Genomic DNA, 18,523 nt, shown 5'->3' with positions numbered 1-18,523 from the left:
TCAACGCCTCTGCTAGCATCGCCGATCACCGCGGGATAGCTTACTTTTAGACTTTAAAAACATTGTTAACTTTAGTACTAAATTTAGTATATCAAGAAAAAATTTAATTTATGTATATTCAAAAGATCATTTTTATTTAAATCTGTACATTTACAAGAAATGAAATGCATGCATCTTGTGGTTTTAAATTATATGGTAAAATAAAATATTAAGTAATACCATTTCTTCAATTAAATATCAGAATGTTGACTTGGTTCTCAATTTTTTCAGGAAATCCTTAGCTTGTTTATCTCCTTGTCTATTTTCTAGAGCTCGCAGTGCCATGGAATCTAATAACAGCAAAAAATCAGCTAAAAATGTGCGCTAATTTAAAATACGTTTAATTACCTGAATATTCTGGCCTACATAGATTCATTAGAATTTGTTCCTCTTGACAAGCTCTGAGATCGGCAAACGTTATATAACATTCACCTATATGTTGGCTAGTTATTCCAAATAAATCTTTGTCCTTAATATTGAATAGAATCAGACTATTCCCATTTTTGCGTTGATCCTCTTTTAAGTCACTAACATATAAAACTGTTTTGGGATACAAGTGCATAATTTTATTTGTAAATACTTACACACTAAATTGCTCATCATAAAGAGGAAAGCAGTTTTTTATTATGCACTGCAGTTTTAAATGAAGTAAATCCGATAAATCGATTCGTTGGCATCAGAGAAACTTTTACAAACGAATCGCATAGGCCGTTCTTATCCATGGGTCGCAAATTACGAGCATTTAGTATTTTAAGCTAAAATTATAAATCAGATAGACTAAGCTCAAAACATTTATATATTACTTGACACTTACCGTTACCTCAGAATCTGTAAATTGAGCGCTAATTGCTAGTTGGCCAAAAATGGCAGTCGATTCTTCTTTTTGATATTTCAATCGATCGAGATAATATTGATGGATTAGTTCGGAAGTTTCTAGAGCATATAGATCCAGTCTTGTCTCAATTTCCAACAAAATTTTAACATCCGTTACGGCGTTATCAATTTTAAAACACGATATCATTGTGCGAAGAGTCTCCCTTAAATTTTGGAAAAAAAGCTGGAGGGCGTCGTTTCTAAAAATATATAAATTAAGATAAGAAACCTTCGGGTTGAAATTTGTGTATTTGTTTAATAGTTACATCCAGATTCAACTGAATAAGATCATAAATGATTATTGACAATTCAGCCCAAATACAGTCCAAAATTCTACTGAAATTGACTTCGTTGAGGGTTTTATAAAGTGTTTCTAGTGACTGCTCTAAGTATATCATCAACCTTTCCATGGAATTGGAATCTTTGTGCAGTACTTCCGCTCCTTCAGTTAGAAATCGTCGAATTGGGGGAGACATTTTATGCGCCACATGCTCAATTAATTCAACGATTTGATTACGTTGGGTATCAAGGGCATTATCGATAACTGCCTTAATAGTATTGGTACATCGCTCTGCCTCTAGATTTGATCTGAACTCTCCTATTCGTTTTATTACATCTTCACTTCCAAGTTCCTTGACAAAAATAACAAAAACATTAAAAAAACACACGTTATTGTAATAACAAAATAAAAAAACTGACTACATATGAAACAAACCTTAATAAATGACGGTAAGCTTTGCCGAATGTAGTCCATATTGTTAATGGCCAAACACCATTCTTCTGATAGCACTGAAAAATTAACATTACAATAGTAATAAGGATATTTCCAATAAAATAAATTACTGACTAAACATATCGCCGTCTTCACCCATCTTAGTTAAACTCTCTACTCGCCGAGACATTCGCTGCGCATAAAACACACAACATCGACATATATCCTGATTGTAAATAAAATGAATAGGATTATAGAGATAACGTATACAAAAAATTCAATTTTATTTCTTACATTCACAATTTTAGCAACAAATGTGTATGATCCTTCCACTTCTGGCCAGTCCAATTGTTGCCAAAATATTTTTATTTGATAAAAAATAGCTAATGTGTCCACTGCGGATGAACTATATTTTACAGTTTCATCAACAGCATGAAGTTGGTCCAAATCTATGGCTTTCTGAATGCGGTTAAGTGCCTTTATAACTGAAATATCTAGCCAGTGTGTCACACCTCTTTCAAACCATTGATAGAAATCAGACATTTGTAGCTTATCATTGGGACTTAGTGATAGGCCTAAGAATAACGAAATTTAGCAGAATCAAACAAATATTGTAAAAGATACAAACCTAAGACAATGTATCGCTTGAGTACCAAATAGGCTTCGAATAATGTGGTTCCCATATTCACATTATCAATATTTGGTAAATATTCGAATTGATCATCGGGAACATCCAACATTTTAATGTTTGAACATACACCTATTACTATTGCCTTGCACATTTCCGTTAGCTTCAAATCGTAAAATAAGTATAATATTGTGGAATAGTTTAACCGAATTTTGCTGTAAGAAAAATATATTCAAATATATATGTATAATCATGGTATCAATATTAATTGGCGGGTCTGTATCTCTGCCAATATCAAAATATAATTTTTTCTATGAGCTAAATTTGCTTGCTAATATATTTTTGCTTATCTGTCATCATATCAACCTATATCTTAAACAAGGACGTGTGAGAGATACCCGCTACTTATTTTCAATTAAAGTAAAGCCGGGCAATATTCTTAAAATTTATGAAATTAATTTACTATAAACATCGAAATATACCAAATCCTATATTTTGTATATCGATATACTATTAAACTCAAAATATACCATAGAGTACAAATTTGGCAAGATTATCAATCAAACCAACTAACATTTGACAGCAGTAGCCTTTTTTCCTATATAAAACAAGTAAGAAAGCTACAGTCGAGTGTGCTTGACTGTGAGATACCCGCTACCCATTTTGAATAAAAGCAAAATATTGCGGTATGTTTTCAAAATATACTGAAATAATACACCACAAAAATGCTTAAAAATATACTAAATTGTATATTTGGTATATTGATGTGGTTCTTCGCTCAATGTATACTATAGAGTGCAAAATATACCACATTATCAGCCAAAGCATATAGCTTTAAAATTACGCTTGTTCGATTTTTGTCAATTTGCGGTGCGGAAGTGGGAGTGGCAAAATTTTTAAACAAACTTGATCTGCGTGAAAACATAACAAATGCTGTCGAAAAAAAATTATAGCTCTATCTTTTATAGTCTCTGAGATTCAGTGCTTCATACGGACAGACGGCCAGACGAACAGATGAACATGGCTGGATCGTCTCGGCTGTTGACGCTGAGCAAGAATATATGTATATACCTTCTACCTGTTACATACATTTCCTGTCGGCACAAAGTTATAATACCCTTCTACCCTATGGGTAGAAGGAATATAGACGTTTGACATTTAGTTGTTCTTCGCTTCTATACTATGAGTAGTGGAAGTAAGCATATAAAACAGTTAATTTTTCAGATGATTAATACGTACTGATAGAACAACTTATCAAAATATTCCATTGCACGTTGAAGATCTGATCGAATCATTTGTATTATTTGAATTAGATATTGCAATTTTTCTTCATCGTTTTCATTATCTTTTATTTGTTTACTTCCTTCCATAATGTGTTCGAACCAATCCTTTGCTCCATTATTTATAGCATCCACAATAATGGTATCAATATTGTTCGACTCTTCACAGTTGACTTTTTCGATCCAACCATACACAGTTGACGGAAATATGTCAATTTCCGGTGGAATTTCAAATGTTTTAATCTTTGCTAGAATATCCAATACATCGCTAAGTGCTTTTAGTATTTTATTATCACCGATATTTTTCAAACGTAGTTTCCTCAATACCGAAAAACAAGATGGTAAAATTCGCTTTGCTCCGTCCCAAAATATTTTCACATCTTCTGAATCATTCTGCAAACAGTTTATTGTGGGAACCAATATGTCCAGTATGGAATTAAAAAGTATAAAGCTAAGTTTATGAGTTTCGTGGACTGTACTATAAGCGTGCCATTGACTAACTGCACAATCGTATGATGAAAGCCCGCTTTGAACAGCATGCTGGGTCCTTATAGCTTCTGCCATTGAACTAAATTTTCCATTCCACCAATAATTGGCAACCTGAGATGTATCTAATTCGTGTATTAGCAATAGTTTCAATAGGTGTTTATGTTCTTGAATTGCAACATTCTTGTTTTTTTCAGCACTTAGTGCGACACTAACAAACACTGAACCTCGGCTTTTAGTCTTGGTGCCCTTCTCCAGATTATACCAATGTGTGAGTCCTGAAATTGGAATAGACTGATCGAAAAAATTATAAATTAGAATTTTTAGTTCATTTAAAATTGCAGTGTGCAAATTAATTTATATAGACTCAATATCTTTTATTATTGGTTTTACAGGCTTGAACCATCTACGTTGTTAGCCATGCCCCGACAACAGTTATAAAATTACTTTGCTTCAATGTGATTCTATGATGCAAGAGTTTTCACAAAAGGCGCATCACGCGAACAGCTCTTTAAGTGTAAACCAGTAAGAAAGCTATAGTCGAGTGTGGTTCAAAATTTGCCAAATCAAAATATTTAAAAATAGTAAAAATATAAATAGCATAACTATATAAATCGCATTAAAAAAAATGAAACAAAATGTGTATGTATTTCCGACCGGGACTCGAACTCGCACACCACAATTACTATAGTAATTATTGTATATACCTTAAAAAAATATATATCTATGTATGTACTTCGGACCGGGACTCGAACCGGCACACCACCATATGTTGTGCACTACCAGCACAACCATCGCAGTCTTTATGCAGCCGCTACTTAACTTCAAACATCGAAGACACGAGCAATTGTTGTCGTGTTCATCTTCGTTGCAAAACTACACATTCATACACACACCAATACAGGCGAGCATGTAATCACAGAGACGCGTACATATAAACGAAAGCATAGCAGGCATTTTTGTCCATACTAAAGTATTTCTTTAATAACTTCGACAATTTTTATCTGATCGCAACCAAAATTCAGAAATCACAATAACTATAGTTGTGATTGAATTCGCAGCTCTAGCTCAAAGATTGCGCTTGTTATTCGATTTTTATTGATTTGCGGAGACGGGAGTAGGCGTAGCAAAATTTTGAAACGAACTTGATCTGCGTGCAAACATAACAAATGCTGTCGAAAAAAATTATAGCTTATAGTCTCTGAGATCTAGGGGTTTATAAGGGCAGACGGACATGGCTATATCGTCTCGACTGTTGACGCTGATCAAGAATATATATACTTTATAGAGTCGGCGATGCTGAGATCGAGGTGGTCATACACAGACAAATAAGTTAATAGAGTTTAATCACAAATCGAATTCTTATTATGGATAAATTACTGGAAAAAGAAGAATTCAATATGGAGGTGTACATAAAAATGTACTTTACCTTAAGTGTAACAACAGTACGTCCAATTAACTCGTTATCATGTTTTCCTGAAGAAGCAGTTACCGCAATTTCTTTCATTAGTCTACTGAGACCTCTTACACCTCGAACATCCAAAATTTTGTTAAACTTTTCCTTGAATGTCTCTGCAGCATCAAAATCCCTACAAAATAATTAAGAACAAATATGATAAACTTTAAAATATAATACGATAAAGTTAAAAACGGTTAACATTAAATACTTTACAACAAGCGCAATTAACATTACATTGTTAGAAATTGGTCAAACTAAGAAAAATGTCTTCAAATCAATTTTCTTAGCATGGAAGAAAGTAAAAGTTGGTACCAAAATAATATAGAGTTAGTAAAATATTTACAATTAAGTTGCATCATTCTTTAATTATATCCAATACTCTCATTAAAAGAGCAACACAAAATTATAAATACATATTACATAATTATGGTAATTCATACAAACAAAACTAGATTTATCTTTACTTTTTTCATTAAAAACCAAATATAATATGAACAAAAAATTTGTATACAAATATCAAAAATCTATTTTATGCATAATATTGCTAGACGGCAAAAACTATCGAGAGGGCTATAAATCAAAACACTTTTTTCCTTCTAAACTTATTTCATATCTATTAAAGTGACTCTTCTCATATCCAATGCATTTTCAATTCTTCAACTATGCTAAAAAATCCTGTTCGGGCATATTTTTAAATTTCCGTTTTGGTTTTTTCTTTTGTATCTTTTACCGCTTCCCATAGGGTAGAAGGGTCTCTCCGACCCTATAAAGTATATATATTCCGAGACTATATAGCCATATCCCTCGGGCCTATTTCTCAGAGACTATAAATGATAAAACAATAATTTTTTTCGATAGCACTTGTTTTGTTCGCACGCAGATCAATGATTGTTTGAAATTTTTGCCTCCCCCCACTGCCACCCCAACGAATTGACAAAAATCGAAAAACATGCGTAATTTTGAAGATAGTCTCAATAGTGCATACAATAATAACTATAGTTTTTATGATTGGTGAAAATTTGGTTACAATCAGATCAAAATTTTAGAAGCTAAATAAGAAATACTTCTGTACGGGCACACACGCCCACTTACTACTGGTCTTAGTAGCTTTGACTGACAATCTGGTATATTTTCTACTATTTATATATTTGTATATTTTAAAATTAATACCGCACTGTTTTTCTTTCATCTTAAATGAATAGCGGGTATCCCACACATTCGACTGTAGCTTTCTGACTTGTTTACCTTGAACTCATCTGTTGATTTCAATGGTCCCGGCATTTTTGCGAATTCAATGCTTTTTTAACTTCTATTGAAAATCATTTTATTTAATTACTGTTATTTAAGAAGCTTTACAACCTGTTCAACGTTATACATATCAAAACTAACACATATCTTGAATCGAAAATATGGACATGGACATTAAACCTTTTTCGCGATTTACCAGTCTCGATACTTTTTTGCCGAAATTATTACATAAATTCATTGACTCAATGTATAGTACTTACCAAATTTCAATAATCAAAGCTTCTTCTCGATGTCCTTCAGAAATTGGTCTATAAAATATACGTAAAACACATGAACATTAGTGATATTCCTGACCTGATTCTTGTACGGTATCGACAACCTCTACAATATCCTATCCTGAAATTGCTCAGAATCCTACTTTAGAGACTTTACTTGATAATATTACAATACTTACGCTGAAATTATGTTAATTACCGATAAACCTCATTGTCCCTACAAACTATTGGTTATCTGCCGCCGACTATAGATACATTCATAATGTCAACTGATTTGAAAGAAAGAAAATAAAAGAACACTTTTTTGCTTTTGTGTTTAAAATGCAGCAAGACTGACTCGCATACAATGGTAAGTTCATCTTGCGTAAATCGCTTCTTAATTATCAAATGTGCAACTATATAACAATTTCAGGAAGGAATTGATCTTCTGTAAGGGTATTGATAAGAATACGTTTTGGAAAGATAATACAAAGAAACCCGTCGGGTGATACGTTAGTGGACATCAACTATTTAATTTATTTGCTCGGCTTGCCGATATGGAAAGTCTAAAGCCCAATCAATAAAATCGGATCAAGAATTTTTAAGTTATTAGATTCATGAGGGTACTTCGTCTTGTATGTAAGGAGGGGTCCATTTTTATACCCGCTACCCATAGGGTAGAATTATAACTTGTGCCGGCAGGAAATATATGCGAAAAACTTTAGTGAGTTTTTAGGTTGTGTTATAACATCGCATTTCTATACGAATCAAATACACTTTTGTTTGATTTAAAAGAACTTATTTCTGACTCCATCTCGAATCCGAAAATTTAATTATGCTGCCGGCAACAATTTTTGTTATGGTGAGCAGCTGATAAATCCGTCACCATGAGTTATCGCATACTTTTAGTGGAATGAAAAAGCAAGTTAAAAATACTTGTATAGCGAAACGGATGGCATTAATTTTGTTGAAGTTGGGTAAAATATATATTTTTATTAATCTGAAGTGGGCGAAGCAAAAAATTAAAACAAATGTGATCTGCGTGCAAACATAAAAAGTCCTATATTAAAGCTCTATCCCTTATAGTCTCTTAGATCGTCTTGGCTGTTGACCCTGATCAAGTACATATATACATATGTATATATACATATATACATATGTATGTATAAGTACATATATACTTTATGGTGTCGAAGATGACTCCTATTGCCTGTTATATACATTTCCTGCAGGCACAAAGTTATAATACCCTCCCAATCCGTAGTGGGTTTTAAAATGAGGTCATCTGTGATACACTCACATTTTACAAAAACTAATATTTACTTCAGAATTCTCCAAAAAAATGTAAATTAAAAGCCATAATTTATGAGCAATAACGGTTGCCAAACAAATGAGCAACTAATGTCATCAGCTGTCTTTGTAAAAGTGACCCATATTGCTTATATGTCGGAATAAGTCAGAAAAATTAAAAAAAAAAATACAATTAATAGTACATAGAATTTATATGGTTAACTGTGTCAAACGCATTTTCAAAGTCAATTATAGTCCGTTCGAAACTGCTGTTGTACAACATCTTTAATATTTTCTGAAGCCTTGTTGGCTTTCACTCAACAGAGAATGCATAAACTTCTAATTTAGGTAGGTAGGTATAGGTATTACAATCACTTCTTTCCATTTGTTAGCAAATAGACAAGTCATTAACACAGTGCTAATAAGGGTGAATTGTGTAAGAATATTATTTGAACTACTTTAAATTACTTACAATGAAAAGTGTTCCTCCCAAATTGGATTTAAGGTGGCAGTTTTAACGGATGAATTGTAACGATGGGAACTATTAGATTCCAAGAACAAAGTTACGAACGGGTCAGACAGACCATTTGAATCCTTTGGTAGTAAGTTTTCTGCTTTTATGATTTCCACATTTAATCTAATTTTGGGTGGCTCTTATTTTTAGCAATCTCCAAAATCTCATTATGGGTTGAATTAGGCATTTTGAATACTTCTTGGGCAAACTCAACCATGGTTTTTGTATATTCTTGGCTTAGGTCACAGCCAATGTTGTTGTTAATTTCAAATAAAATTTCTTCATATAAATCGTCAACCTGAAAATATATATAATTTTAAAATAAATTGTTTAGATATTGTTGTTTCCAACGTAGAGAAATTCATTTTATTATTTTATTAATTACGATTCAATTATAAGAGGATTTGCATTTTACTTTTAAGTTCCTTAAAAAAAAACATCAGTCATTAAACATCAACTCATTAAATATCAACTTAAATCGAAAATTCATAGTCGTGAAGTTTTAGCCAAATTAAGTTAATTAAGTTCAAATCCTACAGTGAAAGCGTGTGAGGCATTTTCTCGTAAAGAGAAAAGCATTTACACCAAAATGACAATGAATGTGAATTTGATAAAACCAAATCAGACGGGTGAGCATCGGCTTGAAGAGATCAGGAGCTGTCCAATGTCCCAAGGTGAGAAAAATCTATCCCAATCTACAAATCTAACCAACCAAATCGTTAGATCGCGATCAGAAAGAATAACACAAATATTATTAATTATAACAAAATATATAAGCGTCATCAAAAGCTCATGTCAGAAAAAAACAGAAAATAAAAAGAAAGAATTTTCCCTTTCAAATCGAATATTGTTTATTACAGGGACCACAACCATTATTATTTTTTAAATAAACATGTAAGAAAGCTAAGCAAGCTATCTGTTTTGAATAAAAGCAAAACAGTACGATATTATTTTACCCATTTTCAATAAAAATTATTTATACTGTTTAATTTAATATATCATAGTAAATGAGCGACATTGTCAACCAAAACATGTAAGACTCGAGTGTGCAGCGCCGATGTCTCTCGATTGTAGATTTCTTACTCGTTATATTGTGATCAACCACATTTTCACTGATCCTTCTCTACGGATAAAGCTCCCACATGATAGAACCTGCATCCACTGCTGCATGTGTCTGTGTATATGTAGGTTCCAAGACTAGCTAATGTTTATGTTCAAATACATACATATGGACATACTTACATATATAGAAACAAACATTTGAATAGCCTCCCAATTTTTGTGAAATTAACACAGTACTTGGGTAGAATGTTTACTTACAGTCATTGAATGACAAACGGCCTTCGAGTGAGATTCCAATAAATTCTTATGTACTCCACGAAAATGCTGACTTGATATACTTCCATTCCTGTTAAGAATTCGTTTATGTCTCTCTGGCGTTTCATTTAATGAAAGTGTAGACAACACTTTACGCGCATGATAGTTCTCTTGATAAATCGTTCGATTTAAACTTAAAGTTTTTAATTTTTTACCAGATGAATTACGTTCACATTGAGTAGTTAAAAATCGGGGCAATGATAAATTACTCATTTTCAGTACACGGAACGCAATGTTCAAATATAAAATATTTAACAAACTTTTAAATTAGAAAATTACGTTGAGCATTTAATATTGCGATTATGCAAATATTTTGATACTTTTTCATTTAACCATTGAAACACATATTTAACAAATACTTCAAAGGGGTAAGAAAAATTAAATTGAACAGCTCTGTAACAATGCTAATACGTTGGCCGTGAGCTTATTTAAGTGTGTATGAGTAAAATTCAATTTCATTATTATTTCTATAGCAGATGCTGAAGATCTCCAAAGAGAAAAACATTTTAATTTTAAAGTGCTCTGAGAGAACGATTTATTTTTGGAACTGAGAGAAAAGCTTAATGATAATGGAATATGTGATTTCTACAGTATTCAAGAAAAGCTGTTCACATTAAGTGTAAATATCTACATGTGCATACATATCCATGTGTACATTATGCAGATAAGTATTTTCTAAAACAAACATCTATATGTAAAATGAAAATCGTTCCTTAGGAATAATGTTAATTTGCTTGAAGGTCGAACTTTGGTTAATTTAATAAAGAGATAAGTTAGATCATGTAGATTAATGTCATTTTTTTAAGCATTTATGTAAGATTTACATTTTTGGTATTTAGAAAGCGGAAAAGAATATGGGTCTATATAATATTTCGGTTATAATCGCATTAGGATTAAAAAAAAAAGTCTAAATATTTAGTACTTTATAAATTCTAATTTATTTATTAATTATGCAAACTAGGATAAAAATAATGTATAATAAAATTAAAATTTCACTAAATAAAAATATTTTTACTTTACAGTTCTCCAACTGTATGCAACCTTTATTAATCACCTTTAATCAATAATATGAACTATAATTAAGTGAAACTAAGTTGTATAATTTCGATAAGCTTTATTGTTTTAAATTTGTCGTCGCTCACTACATTCCCATTGCACTATGGTCCAAAAGCCCATATTTTTGGCATAAACTCTAAAAATGGACCTAAGATTCTGAAAATTTGCACAAATATCTGGGAGAGAAAGATAGAATTTCGAAAAAAATTTTGTGTCAATTTGACCACGCCTTCCCCACGCTTCCATATAACCGTTCGTATAAAACACTGGATCTCAGAGACTATAAGAGATAGAGCTATAATTTTTTTTCGATAGCATTTGTTATGTTTGCACGCAGATCAAGATTGTTTCAAATTTATGCCACGCCCACTTCCGCCTCCACAAATCAAAAAAATCGAATAACAAGCGTAATTTTAAAGCTAGAGTTGCGAATTTTGGTATATACAAAAATTACTATAGTTAGTTATGATTCATGAAAATTTCTGCGATCAGATAAAAATTGTCGAAGTTATTAAAGAAATACTTTGAGCAGCGCTGCATGAGAGAACTCATAAACACCTGCAACATGTACTGTTATTTCGAAATGGGGCAAAAACGGGCAAAAACCATTACTAAAAATGGATTCTATAGAGATTTGTTAAAAATATTACATTTTTACCTTTAAGGCACTTGGAGGCACTTAAAAGAAAAGCTTCACAGAACACATTTACTTTTGTTAGAATAAGCTAGAACAACACATTTGCAACACATTAGACAAAACAACACAAACATTTAGAAATATAGACAAACGTTTAGTAACTATTAATTCACATACCTTGACCTTTATTTTCCATTTACACACTTTTAACTTTTAATGTTTGGTTCAATTGATTAAAATTCGTTTATGCCAAAAATTTGGGCTGTTGGACCATAGTGCATTGGTACTTCCCGCTGCATGCATATATACATATGTACATACTAAATGTGAGAATTGTATGTGCCCGTGCTTAAATTGAAACATATTTAATGTAAGCTCTGCTTTGCAACGACTCCAATTATTTATTATTTTAGTGAATTAAAGTTTTTTTTTTACTTTTAAACTTTTAATTTTTATTTTTGTTTTAGAAACTATAAACACTAAAACGTATGAAACGCTATATTTTGAATATCAATTTACTGCCTAAATATTTATTCTAAGACTTGTATTTATTTGCGATCAAACTAGATCTGCGAACAACAATCTAATAATTTTTAAAAACTACATTGTCGGTTATTGTTGGTGTAAGATGCCCACATCTTCAGTAAAATGACCGATTACAATATTTTTTCAGTAGTCACAAGTTTTTATCGTATATATGAAAGAAAGCCTTAAAACTACCCCTACAATTATTTTTTTCGATATGCATGGGGGTTGGGTGTGACACAAATAAAAATAAATTTGATTTGCGCAATGGAAAATATAGATATTTTTGTTTTAGATCGTGAGATTTAGACATTTATACGAACAGTCCGAAACAAGTAAGAAAGTTAGTCGAGTGTGCTCGACTGTGAGTTACCCGCTACCTATTTTGAATAAATGAAATATATTTTGCGGTATTTTTCTCAAAATATACTGCAAAATACTAAAAATATATCAAATGATATATTTGGTATACGGATATAGTACCGCATTCAAAATATACCATAGACGGCACAATATACCAGATTGTCAGTCAAAGCAACTAAGGTACAAAAGTATTGCCCATACAAAAGTATTTCTTTAATAATTTCAATTTTTATCTGAGCGCAACCAAATCAGGAATCACAGCTACTATAGTAATTATTGTATATGGGCAATTCTTGAAAATGGTAAACCACGACCGAAAAAAAAATCTTCACATTCATCGTATTTTTTTGTATAATGTCATAAAGAAATATCCAAATTTTCATAATACAATGGATCCGTAGCATATCTCCGTTGTTTTTATAAAAAAAATTTGCCTGCAAACTGAAAAAATGTAATTTTTTCACTTTTAGCTCCTTTTGTATGCATTTTTATGTTTTATTATTTCACAAAGAAAACATATGAAATGTTTGCTCTTTTTCTACCAAATCTCTTTATTGCAATCCAATAAGAGAAAAAATGTTCAATTAACTGTTAATTTCTATTTTGCTTCTTATCTATGTTCTAATCGTACGTTCGCGACCGAAAACATCATTTTATTGTAATTGCTCCGCAATAAGTGCAAGCAGGTGGATGAAACTTCGCGTGTTAAGTGATTTTTGTATATATATTTTAAATATAAAAAAGTCGTCTAACCAATTTTTTTTTATTGATTGTCAAAGTAGCGTACGTTTGCGACCTTACCTATAAGCATATGTCGATTTTTACTAGCGTCGCATGGATTTAAAAAAAAAAATTTTTTTTTTTTTTTTGAAAAAACTATGTCGTTTGCAGTTACTTTTTACTTGTTAGTTATTACTTATTACTTATTACATATTTTTCTTGCTATTAATAAATTTCATTACATATGTCATATTTAATAAAAATTTATTTTTTGCTTTAAATGTTATTAGACACATTAAATTGAGTTAAATCCGTTTGTTTTTTATGAAAATTGAAGTTATTAATCAAAAAAGTTGAGGTAAAAATAAAAATTTAATAAATAATTCAACACGGAAAAATCGTACGTTCGCGACCGGAACTTAATTAAATTAATAATAAATAAATGAAGATATTTTCTTGGGAGTAGACTTAATAGAAAGCTACATGATTCTATTTTAAAAGTAAAGTTATTTCTTTAAAATATTTCGTCTCAATTCGCAGAGTTTTACATTTTACTGTATTAAGCCAAAGTCGACTTCCGTTTTGCGTACGTTCGCGACCGCATGTTTTTTGACAATATTATGAAAATTAAAAATCGATAAGCCCCATAATTTACACTAACCAAAGAGCTAAACAAATGCTATCGAAGAGTAAAAAAGTTTCTGGAAACGTTTGTTTTCGATTTTATTTTTTAATTTATCTCGTACGAACGTACGTTCGCGACTTTGAGAAATGCCCATATACCAAAATTCTCTAGCTTTAAAATTACGCTTGTTATTCGATTTTTTGATTTGCGGGGGCGGAAGTGGGCGTGACAAAAATTTGAAACAAGCTTGATCTGCGTACAAACATAACAAATAAAAATCATAGCTCTATCTCTTATAGTCTCTGAGATCCAGTGTTTTATACGGACGGACGGACATGGCTAGATCGTCTCGGCTGTTGACGCTGATCAAGAATATATATACTTTATAGGGTCGGAGATGCCTCCTTCTATCTGTTACATACATTTCCTGCCGGCACAAAGTTATGATACCCTTCTACCCTGTGGGTAGCGGGTATAAACATTTTTATAGTACATTCTATGTACTTAAGATGATCTAAAAATGTTTCCACACCTTCAGAAAAAGAAACAGTATTCTTCAACTTACATTCATACAAATCCCTTTGTCGAAAAGTGCTTCACTAATGTTTTCCACCGCAGATACACTATGTAGACTCTGTACTTCAACTTCAACACAATTGGCATCTTTAGCCAATCCACTGTCTGTACAAGATCCATCATCACTTTTATCCTCATCACGAAATGGAGCTAAGGAAGTTTCAAACGTATGTTCTTCATATTGCGATTTTTGGCGTAACAAATCTCCGAACTTTTCAAAAAAACCTCCATCGGAATCCTGTAGCCTAAAATTAAAAATATTAACGACTTTTAATAATAATAATAATAATAATAATAATAATAATAATAATAATAATAATAATAATAATAATAATAATAATAATAATAATAATGCATCCGTAAACGACAATCTTGCAATATATAATATACAAAATAAGCCAAAAAATTTACTTTGGATGAAAATGTTTACAAACCAATTTCCTTTTTTCAATTTTTTTTAACTGTGGTTGTTTAGCCATCGTTTTTAATTATGTATATATGCTAAATGATGAGTACTGTGACATACAATTTTTGTTAATATGGCTTTATAATTACGATTTGTTCATATTTATATTTAATTTAATAATGAATATTGATATACCTTCCACTTCCACATGTAGGTATGGCATGTTGCTTCCTAAATTGTTTTATTCTGTCCCTGAACTTCATTTATATATAGAAGTAATTCACAACTTGTATAATTTAAATGGAGAGCGTCCTCAAGAAAATAATATACTCATTGAATTACGAGTTACACACACCCAAACACGTATATAATTTTTAGCGTTTAACATTCTTATTTACATAAGTCTGTAATGCAGAGCAACAAAGTAAAGATAACAGTAAAAATAAAATAAAAGAACTGCTTTCTAACACCGCTATTGTGTAACTATTTCAATAGACATAAACAGAACAGGCCAAAGCCAAAAATTAGGGAAACGTGACCATCGCAACACAACAAACAATACACACACACCCACTTACAATTTGAATATTTTTACATACATGTGTATGTGTGTATATGTGGACATGGATGCATGATGGCTTCACGCTTCGTGAACTTGGGAACACAATTTTATATGGAAAGTTATATGCAGCTATAGAGTCCATAGTATGTAAATACAAGTAAACCTACACCTACATACATACATGATGTGTATGTATGTATGTGACTACTATGTTCAACCTATTGTATGCAGTTAAGCGCATATAACATTCCTGGAGTATAGCGACTGTGTTCATTTAGTACGCATACATGTACATACATATGTATGTTATATGGGGTGTACTGAAGGGTACATTCCCTCAGTTTCATTGGGAATTGTAGCTTCCGTCGACCAACGAATTTGGTGCTGCCTTTCGATATAATAATTTCCGAGCTTTCATGGTAAGGTAGTGTTGGGTTGCTTATGAGTGAGTGAACAAAAAAGAGTTGTTCACTAAACTGAGCGTGTGAAGATGTTCCTTCCTTTTTGTTCTTTATTGTTAATATTTGCTCACTTGCTCATTTTTGTTCACTTCCTCCTTTCTGTTCACCTGCTCACTTGTTCATTTGTGCTTAGTTACTCTTTTTTTGCGCACTTTGTTTCATTTCATAGAGTGCAAAAATTAGCAGAATTCTATCACCGCCAAAACTGTTTACAATTTTAAAATTTTTGATGATTTAGGAAACCAGTAAGCCAAGTGTAAATATTGCAAGACCACTTTAAGCTGCAAATCTCAGAGCAATTTGTCCCGACCCTTGAAGAAAATAAATACACACATACATATGTATGTATAAACTGTTTTTTTGCCATAACTCTTTATTAGATGGACAATTGTAAGATTCCAAGAATATGGTCCATGAAATAATATTGATTTTATTCGTTTCAAATACCTTGTTTTTGCATGGATATAAATAACCATTTTACGGATTATATTTTTTAATTAAAATTTTGGTACATAACATTATTTCATTTAGTTGTCATTATTTTACCATTCCAAATCAGTGTCACCCAAGAACTGTTGTGTTAAATTGGTGGAAAAAAAAATATACGCGAATGGCTTTGCTCCTTCGAATCAAACTAATAATCTTCCATTGGATCGCATCGGCGATTTTCTCATTCCTCTGTCCATTTCCTATTGGTTTATGGACTGATGCGGTGGTTCTACTTTTTAAAAATGTTCAGTGATGTGACTGAGCTCTAGTGCTATCGTGAAAATTTTCAAATTCTATTTTTTTCCACATACACATTTGTATTTCTATTACCCTTTAATTCTCGTTATTAACACATTTTTACATTATGGCGCTAACTGGGATCGACAATCAGAAAATTACATAATCAAAATATACCACATTTCAATATATTAAAACGCTCACCTATTGAGAGGAATTAATAACTACATATATGCGTACATACATATAGTACAGTGGATCACAGCTTATTTCAACCACCACCAACCGACAACTTTGAATCAGTCATCATTCATTCAATAATTTAAGCGCCGAATTTTAGTTTAATGTATTAACATACAAGATATTCTTCATTTATCCTCTAATGTTTTGTTTACTACTGAAAAACAAAAAAATGGCGAAAAAAGTACCACAGCTTATTTCAACCAGCAACTTTGCAGCTGTACGAAGTTCAGTTTCCTAGGAAAATAGCGGTTCTTTATTTAACCGCTTTGTTCTTTGAGTTGCTTTGTGCATAGTATTTTCAATGTTTAGAAGTTACATTTTCGACATTTTAAGACTTAGATATCAGGAGACAAGCATATTTTACAAAATGGGTCCGTGAACCACAATTGAGAAGGAAAATCACGTCAGAACTCCATTAAAGAATGGATATTCCCGTCGAAAAATTTATGAAATGGTGCATCTAAGTGTTTCAACGGTGCAGAACATCATTTCACGGGGTTTTTTTTGCGAAAATATAGTGCATGAGAAGGCTAAAAATGTACGCAATACAATTTTTACTGAGACCGTCGCGTTACAAAATAAACTACATACATACTTACTTCTTTATCACTGAAACATATAATATATTAATAACAACCACAGCTCTAAAGATACTTTTGTGACTCAAAATGCATACTGGGAGCAGTGTACTAGTCAAACTGGATTTTCTATAAACATATGTACATACATACATATGTACATGTGTATTGTATGTATAGAATGTGTGTCATTCAGCAAGTTCAACATTTACAGACATACATACATACATACATATCTATAAACATATAGTATAACCATTACTTCGTACATATGAACAATTTTTTTATTATGATCGTAGTTATAGACAAATAAGTAACAATGTTATTTGAACCTTTGCTAGAATTCAAGAAGAAAGCTGTGATTCACCTTTTAAGCAGACCTACATACATACATATGTATATGTATGTATGAATGCACTTATACATGTATGTATAATTCTGTATGTACAGATGTACATATAATTAATTACTTACTGGTGTTCATGCTCCGTTGGAGGGTTCATTTTAATCTCCTGCAATTTGTTGAAGAAACCTTTCCACATTTGTTCCTCATCCATTTTCCAGGTAAATTTCTGTGATCGAGGAGCGAAAGAATTTTATAAGGCAAGAGCTCAAAGCACAAAGACGGCACGAATCGAACTGATGTTATTCCAGCAATGACTCAAAGCTTTTCTCTCATTTGTGATGATTTTGTTAATCTATATTTACATTTATAATAAACCCTTAAGTACCTTGCCTATGGGCGGAGAATTTAATTCAACATAAAAATTGAGTCTCTGAAAACTTGACCCAACTTACATATATAAATTATTGTTTTAAAAGGGGAAGTAGTGTCATGAACCAATTCAAAAGCCTGTTCTTATAGGGTCTAAATCATCTCGTTAA

At 31.6% G+C, this 18,523-nt stretch overlaps 1 protein-coding gene across 1 annotated transcript; it reads right to left on the bottom strand.

The window, feature by feature from the left end:
* Nucleotides 1-121: 121 nt before the first annotated feature.
* LOC132787594 (protein unc-13 homolog 4B) lies at nt 122-18,209 on the bottom strand. The gene is given in 18 exon segments (XM_060794743.1): nt 122-329; nt 388-566; nt 624-661; nt 663-794; nt 854-1,093; nt 1,095-1,112; nt 1,179-1,544; nt 1,628-1,701; nt 1,760-1,850; nt 1,919-2,199; nt 2,253-2,467; nt 3,492-4,312; nt 5,448-5,607; nt 6,986-7,033; nt 8,742-8,925; nt 8,928-9,081; nt 14,652-14,907; nt 18,113-18,209. Coding segments are annotated over 18 exon segments (3,432 nt in total). The 5' UTR covers nt 18,196-18,209; the 3' UTR covers nt 122-237.
* Nucleotides 18,210-18,523: the final 314 nt, after the last annotated feature.

Source organism: Drosophila nasuta, chromosome 2R (assembly GCF_023558535.2).
Source record: "Drosophila nasuta strain 15112-1781.00 chromosome 2R, ASM2355853v1, whole genome shotgun sequence".
Classification (NCBI taxonomy): domain Eukaryota; kingdom Metazoa; phylum Arthropoda; class Insecta; order Diptera; family Drosophilidae; genus Drosophila; species Drosophila nasuta.
This window is presented reverse-complemented; position numbering and strand designations above follow the sequence as displayed.